Raw genomic sequence first — 8235 nt, 5'->3', positions numbered from 1 at the left:
AGTTGATTTAGATATTATGTTTCACTGCATGATTTTGGGTGTGATTTAATGCATATGGTTGGATTAATCATATGAGATAGTTCGCTCGATGTGAGTAGACTATCGGGTGCTGGTCACGTGGTTTTAGCGTGCGGCAATATTAACACATATTTCCTATCCTGCATATGAAAGGAAACCTTGTTGCAACTAGAGGCGGAGATCCTTCTGCAACGGGTGTCATTTTACACTAATTTCTAATTTATTGCAATTTTAATAAATTTTTGCACATAAATTATACACCATACTAAAATTGTTGGGTTCAAATGAATCTAATGCTAGCATGCTGCATCCGGCCCTGGACAAACTCACATATTGTACACAAAAATATGCAGACATACAATAGACGAAAATAGAAAGTAAAGAAAAACATCGAGTTAGACAACTAAAACCTAGGATCTCTATAGCTCTACATCTAAATTCATATGCAAACTGATTTGTGATAGTAATAGGTGAACACCACTTGTACAAATTCTTACAAAAGTCACAGGCTGCAGCCTCGTTGCAATAGCCAATAACTTTGTCAACCCAAGTTGGGAACATGTCCTGTGCAGAGTTAAAGTCAACATTGCACTAGCAAAATGGAAGGCCAAAGAAACAAATGACCCAATCTTCAATCCCATAATGTTTCCATTAACCCCCCACAAAACAAGGTGTCACTTTCTTCCTTTACACTCTGGATGAAAGTGGTATGCCATTGAGTGTGTAGGCCTATCTTTCATGCTTAGAATAAGTAATATTTAGATATACATAACAAGCCATTCCCCACACCAACTGTGTACTAAAACATTTCTGCTTTTTACATCTTTTCTTTTTCTTTTTTATGGAAAAGAATTTCTTTCCAAGCTTTCGTAGTACAATAAACTTTTCTTCTTCTCTGTGGAGGATGAGTAGCATACGTGAAGATATACACAACAAGCCATTCCCCCACAACAAGTGTGTTTCTTAATGCCTTATTGACTATCTAGCTCCCACTAAATGTCTCCGGATTTTCTATATCCGGTTGATAATCTTGATGACTTATGTGGGATGATGTTTCTGTTTGATTCGGCTGGGAATTCTGTTGCTGTTGGACTAACAAGACTTGTCGCCGCCTTTTCCATCTGAAGAACTCGACAAGTATGGAACATCCACACATTGCAACCCCCAAGCCAGCAAATGTTGAGAGAAGAACTGAAAGAAGAGCTTGTACATGAACCTGAAATGTATAGTAACATTATAGAGGTCCAACCCAAGGCGGATACAACCTTATTCAATGGGTTCAATTGAACCTAGTATATCTAACATGAAACATAAATATATATGTGGAAAATTACTAAAGTTTCTATAAGTATTAAATTCTGAACCTGTGATTTCAAAAGTGCAATGAATTCAATGATAAGAACTTAAAGGTTGAACATGTCAAGTTAAGTTTAGATCTTGTTAGGTGTGTGTGAACAAAGTCCCATATGGAAAGTGGGAAAGAAAAAGTAGTACTTATAAGTTCCCATATGTATGGAAAGTAGAAAAGAAAAAGTAGTACTTATAAGTTCCCATATGGAAAGTAGAAAAGAAAAAGTAGTACTTGTAAGTTGTTCGATACTCTTAATGATGTGAGGCCTTCTGGAGAAAACCGTGTAGGTTTGGCCCAAAGCGGACAATATCACATCATGTTAAAAGTATCTTTGGATTGTTTTAACCCAATAGATCCAGCATAATGTCCCTAATTCATTCAGATCTTCACATTTAGGACTTAGAATTATCTTACCAGGGAGTAGAACATATGAGCAAAGAATACCACGAGGACGAACTGAATGGATGCATAAACCCAAACAAACCTTCTATTCACTACCAAAAAGGAAAAAAGACAAAAGATTTTTGTTAGAATATAAAAGGAAACACACATGAGCATGAGAATTTTTACAAGCATTTGTCATAAAATAGCCAAGTGAAGATCATATTTTGGGACTTTGGATTGACGTCTCAGATTAGTTTTTAAACTATATCCAAGTCTTAGAAAACAAATTAAAACATCTTCAAATCTTACATAATTCCTTTTTCGACTATATTTTCTTATAAGGCAAGATTTTATTAAAGTGTAGTATCAACAAGGAGCTAAGGGGGTACTGATTAGTACTTAATACTTTCTTTGAAGCTATATATATACAACATTCGGTTGATCAAAGTTTTTAAAATTTTCAAACTGAGCAGAAGATAACATACCCATGGTCGAAGATGCCAAAGACGAAAGCAAACCTAGTACACAAGAAAAGGGAACTGATATAGCTATTGCACCTGTACCCATTGTTCCGACCTGCAGACGGGACAGTAGTAAATCAATACGAAATCAATGACGGGCCGTTTCTTTTATGTAGACGTTCCGAAATTACCAGAAGTTGCTCAAGAAAGCAAAAGTAGGCTAGCATGCTGACGATGACAAGAATAGGTAGTTCCTGTGATACCCTGTGCAAAATTTGAGAAGCTGAATCAGTTGAGTACTAAACAAGTATCTTTGATTAAATTGTCTTAGCTCTTGAATACTAACACCTTAATGTTCCATATTTTCAGATTTAACTACTTCCTTTCAAAAGACAAAGTTGGGAAGTAGAGAGGAACTAGAAAATGTAACCAAACTACTCTTCCTTGTTGGAGTTGAACAACAGCAGTATTAATAAAGCGTAATCTTTTAGTTCAATATTTCCATGTTGCTTCATGTTGTGAGACATTAGTAGATGTAGCTTATTGTAAATCATCATTAAAATAGAGTGTGGTACTTTCCGTCGAAATAGTTTCTTGGTTATTTCGATCATCCTCATAAGTACTTTGTTTAAAATCATGAATCTACTATCGGAAAGTCAAAGCGTAATCTCAGCACTCGGCCTCAATGAGAAATAAGGTGGAGCACCTAATAATAGACCAAGAACTACGAGAACAACATACTAAAGCTGGATTCATTTTCTAGAAGAGACACGATATCACAAAACATTCCAAATATAGGAGAAAAGAATTGTGAGATAGACAGAATCACAGAACAACCATTTGAAAAGGGAACAACACTGCTCGCTAATTTGGAGATGGAGGGATACTTGTTAAGCAGGATACTCAGTCATCTTAGCTCATGAAGAAAAGAACAAGTAACACTCACCTGTATCCATTTATTTCAAAGTGCTGCAAACTATTGGATCCGACATTCGCACTTTGAATGCGCCGAAGTGTGACAGGCAGGTTTCGAACTTCTTGCTTGCAAATGTCACATGTTCTGTTACCTTTTACACTGAACCATTTATAAGCACATTCTTGGTGAGCCAAAGCAAGTTCACCTTTGCAGCTGCATTCCATCTTGAGTGTCTCCCCACCTTCACACAATTCAACCAGGCAAATTCGACAAACAGCTTCCTCTTCAGGTATATCTTCACCATTTGCCTCATCATCTTCTGAGAAATAACACATAGATTAGATAGCGATGGAAGCATGCATCTACAGTAGTACACGTTGTGCTCAAAGATGCACCATATGTAACTTCCTAAAGGATTCTTTTCAAACAATGACACCGGAAGAAGCCCGAGAAAATGACAAAGATGGTCCCTTATTTTTGGTGTTAGGTTCAAAGTAGTCACTTAAGTATTACTTGAGCAATTTTGGTCCTTCAAGTTTGCCAAAAGTGAGCACTTTTGATTTCTATCAGATATTTACCAAACTTAGATTATTAAATTTAATCGGAACTGTGAAAAAGAAGATTTAACCAAAAATACCAAATATTTCCGTCAAAATCCCATAGCTGCAACATAAAAAAAAACTGCTTCAGACACAAAAATAGACCAAAATAACAGAAATTGCAACTCAAAAAGTTGCACCAAACTCTAGAAATAAACCAAAGATAATATAAACTGCGAAGATTGTACTTCCAAATGTGATTTTCCCATTGAATATTTCCATTTTCATAGTTTCAATTAAATATAACAATCAGAGTTTGGTAAATATTAGACAGAGACTAAAAGTGTTCACTTTTGTCAAACTTAAAGGACCAAAACTGCTCAAATGAACTTAAGGGACTATTTTGAACCTACTAACAAACATAAGGGACCATTGTTATCATTTTCTCCAACAGGCTCTTCACATCTTTCTATCGGAAAGTGTGCAAGTACAGTGACCTTCTAGAGCATATGATTTGCTTATAAATTAACTAAGAACTTAGATCATATAAACAATTATTTACCAGATACTTTGGCTGGAGGTGTAGTTGGAAATGCGGAGTTCCCATCCTTTCCTTGAGGGGTTGAAGGAATGACTCGAAAGAATGATTCAACTCTCCTAGTGCTTCGTTCTTTGTTAATGACCGGTAGAGAAAGTGATCGAGAAATGCGTAGTTGTGTTTCTTTTGTCTGCAACAAAAACAGATCAAATTTCAAATGATTACACAAAATTGTTGAGTGCAAAACAATAACTTTAGGCCTTCAACATGTAAAAACTCTTCCCTAGTCTCCGCATATACCTCATATTGACAATATTTAGGATGAAACAGCATCTCGATGGATCCCTTAAACTTTTTAATAAACTAAGGAAACAACAAGAGCGTCTCCTAGAAAGTCACCATATATGCAAGTTATGAAACATTCAGTGATTCTTGCTAAGGTTATGAAATTCAATGTGTCTGGTCTTGGGTAGAGATTTGTTATAAGAAGCTCCATAAGGTATATTTTAAAAAAAAAAAAAAAAAAAAAACTATAATATTTCAATACAGGTCATCAAATGAAACTAAATACTTGGTGTTTTTGCAGCAGTCTTTACTCGTATTCATTCTACGACCAACTTCCAGCATTAGATCATAAAAGTTACTAATAACTCAAAATGTATGAAAAAAAACAACTTTGTAACAGAGCACTTACACCAAATGTCAAAGCTCTGCTGATACTTCCACTAGCAGACTCTGGATTTGAATGATCAATTGGTGTAACGGGTAAAGATGATGTCCTTTTCACGCGTGGTGTAAACAATTTAGTGAATGACCATGACCTTGATATGGACACCTTCTCTTGTGGCACCATTGCCGAAGTATCGGAATCTGTTAATGTTGCCCTTTCTGTATCTGGATTTGTATTACGCAATTTGAAGCTCAGTCTAGGCAAAAGATTCTTGATGGATGATCTGCCTCTGCATGAGGAGGGACTAGGAAACGTGTTTGCTCTCGAATTAGAAGGACTAGGCGTCAAAATGAAATTCACCCTTTTTGGTGTAGGCGTTGGTGTTGAAAGCATTTTAACATGCACAGACTCTTGATTAGAGGCATCCGATGATTTGGAAGGTATCTCCACAAATAGATTTGGTCTCCTCCATTGTTTTTCATGTGTAGTTTCCTCAGTAATCCCCGAGGAACTTTGACCCTGAAAAGGAAGAACCGGATATTTCTTTCAGTAAACTGGCCTCACTACTAAAAAAAAAAAAAAAAAAAAGAGGAATTTAGCGACGGACTAACAGAAAATTTTGTTAGCTGCGAGCAATTTAGCGATGGACTAGCGACGAAGTTCATAGCTAATTTCATTTTTTTTTTTTTTTTTTTTTTTTTTTTTGGAGTTTGGTGAATAAGAAAACAAGTTGTCGCTGATTCTATGAAACCTGAAGCACTGCTCATCAAGACCTTCGTCAACATCTCAAGGTGACAATTAAAAAGTCATAACAAGTCAAACAGCCTTAAAGAATATGTGCAAGCTGGACGAAAATATAATAGAAAGAAGTCTTCAAATGCAAAGACATCTATTTGTTTAAAAGATTTTGAATAATGCAAGAATCTATATTATTGGGAGTTAACAGAGATTAATTTCTGCGGATGAACATGCGTCAATTGATCACATATGGGAAAGAAACAGCTGGAATATGCCTGAACAAACTTATATTAGTCTGAAGTAGCATTTCATTTGGAGTGGCATTGTTTGTCTAAAGAACCGAGGAGCAAGATGTCTCACAAGAACCAGAGGCAGATTCAAAAATAAAAAGATTGGGTGCACCATATTATCTTTACATATTTCATAAAAAAAATTTAAAAAAAAACTTAATTTTCTCATACAAATCTATAATCTGACTCCGAGGGAGTAGGTGTATGCACACTACTAGTTATATACTAAATTTGCCTCGGTAAACGAGCGGATTTACAGTGTACAAGAGAAGTCCATAAAGCAACTCGACAGAAAAAAGATGCTACGGCTTGGATGCGACCAGAGATTTAATCTCCCTAGCATTATCTTAACATGAGACAGAAAGAAAAACTCCAGAACTCAAAGGCACGAAATGCATTCCAATAGAAAAGTGAGAGGTTTAGCTTCTATCAAGGCTTTGGGAGAGGAGCTTTTCCCACATTTTGCTCCAGTTTACGGAAGCTTCCTAACATCAGTCCAAGACTATGTTGCTCGGCTCTTCAAAAATGTCGACATGCACGTCTGATCATCCAAAAGTAGTGCATTTTTTAAGGATCCAACACGGGCGCAACATCATTTTTGGAGAGTTTGAGCAACATAGGTGCAAGAGATTGAAAGAGTACTATGTAGCAATGTTTCGTTGATAAATTAACATTAAGGATCTCAATAGTTGGTTTTTTATTTATGACACAAGAACAGAATAACAACAGCCTCTATAGATTGACAATGTAAAACATTTTTTACTGTATCAGGTCACTTAAGAGGTAATTAATTACAAGTAGCCTGAAAAATAAAACAAATAACCATCCATAAAAGCTTAAATTGCACTGGTTATGTAAACATTTCATTACAGTGTCGATGGATATAAGCTAAATCCATCTAATATTTGAATGACTGGTGTAACTAAAAGAGCTCTACCACTCTCCGCCCACCTACCCTTTTACGTAGAAAACATGGCTCCGCTATACAGCTAACACTTAATCTAAGGAAAAAAATTCAGCCAAAAGTTTCTACAGTCGAGTTAGTGATAAAATTAAGAATAATGGACTAAGGGTGTGCTTGGTATGGAGGAAAACATTTTCCTCCTTACCAAAAGAGTTAAAAAAGGTAAATCAGATACAGAGGGGGCTGGTGGGGGAAGGAGTAGAGACAAGTAAACAAACAAAGCTTTACTTCCCCAGTGAAATACTGAGTTACAGATCCAAGGGCAGCCCTGTGCACTAAGCTCCCGCTATGCGTGGGGTCCAGGGAAGGGTCGGACCACAAGAGTCTTTTGTACGCAGTCTTACCTTGCATTTCTGCATGAGGTTATTTCTACGGCTCGAACTCGTGACCTCTTAGTCACATGGCAACAACTTTACTAGTTACAAGTCCACTAACTAGTGCAAATCAAACTCGAAAAATATCACCCAACACTTTTGCAGCTCTTAGTAGTCACTATCTCAGTAAAGACACAAGCACCCATGAGAAACAAGAACAACACAAATTCCCTTCTCATTTTCACTTCAACAAAGGCACCTTGATTCAACAATTCATATAAATCCAAAAAAAAAAAGAAAAAAAAAACATGTTCTTACCCTATTAATTTTCCTGATATGGGAATTCAATGGAATCCCATTTGGACCATGTAGGCTGAATTTCCACCCAAAACAAGAACAAGAAAGAAAGAAAGAAAAAACAAGAAAAGAAATGAAGACAAAGAACAGAAAGCATCAAAACTTTGGTGTTTCACCTGAGGAATTTGAATAGCAACTCTTTCACAAGCATTACTTCTCACATATTGATCATACACCTCAGCCATGGACTTATCCTTGTCTTGAGAGCTCATGATCTAAGATTAAAAAAAAAAACAATTCAGAGAACTGAAAAACAGTACAGTTGATAGGAACAAGATGGTACTTGTAATATTTCTAAGTCTAGTAGTAGTAACTCAGTATTAGAAAGTTTGAGGTTAGCGGATGAAGGCTAAAAAAAAAAAGTAACGGTGCTTTATTTATTTACTATTATAATGGAATGTTAGTTAGTTGGTACTTGCAATAAATATAGGCTAGTTATTTAATTTCACATCAATGGAAAAGTCAAGAGTAAAGAGACTCATACGACTGGCCTACCACTGCATATGTCTGTGCCCTGCCTGACACGGGTCTCATTCACTCCTCAAAGTGCACTCTCTCTTCACTCATCACTAGGGGTGTTCAAACGAGACCAAAAAACCGATCCGAACCGATAAATCAAGTCAAACCGATTTAATAAATCGAAAACCGGCTCGGTTTGGTTTGGTTTGGTTTTAAATTTTTAAAAACCGATAACA

General features: G+C 36.2%; 1 protein-coding gene across 4 annotated transcripts; it reads right to left on the bottom strand.

Moving 5' to 3' along the window:
* Window positions 1–335: 335 nt before the first annotated feature.
* On the bottom strand, window positions 336–7937 carry LOC132605963 (uncharacterized). 4 transcript variants are annotated; one of them, XM_060319250.1, is made up of 9 exons: window positions 7855–7918; window positions 7657–7755; window positions 4902–5396; window positions 4232–4397; window positions 3161–3449; window positions 2406–2478; window positions 2239–2329; window positions 1784–1863; window positions 457–1234 (listed from the first exon to the last, which is right to left on the bottom strand). In XM_060319250.1, the coding sequence occupies exons 2-9, from the start codon at window positions 7750–7752 to the stop codon at window positions 1001–1003; spliced, it is 1524 nt and encodes a 507-aa protein (XP_060175233.1). In that variant the 5' UTR covers window positions 7753–7755; window positions 7855–7918; the 3' UTR covers window positions 457–1000. The 4 variants fall into 4 exon arrangements, with proteins under 4 accessions (XP_060175234.1, XP_060175235.1, XP_060175233.1 ...); XM_060319251.1 differs by having other exon boundaries at window positions 336–1234; window positions 3161–3446; window positions 7657–7936; XM_060319253.1 differs by lacking the exons at window positions 7657–7755; window positions 7855–7918 and adding an exon at window positions 6861–7079.
* Window positions 7938–8235: the final 298 nt, after the last annotated feature.

Source organism: Lycium barbarum, chromosome 8, assembly GCF_019175385.1.
Source record: "Lycium barbarum isolate Lr01 chromosome 8, ASM1917538v2, whole genome shotgun sequence".
NCBI classification, from domain to species: domain Eukaryota; kingdom Viridiplantae; phylum Streptophyta; class Magnoliopsida; order Solanales; family Solanaceae; genus Lycium; species Lycium barbarum.
The sequence above is the reverse complement of the archived record's forward strand: the minus strand, read 5'-3'. Positions and strand labels throughout refer to the sequence as shown.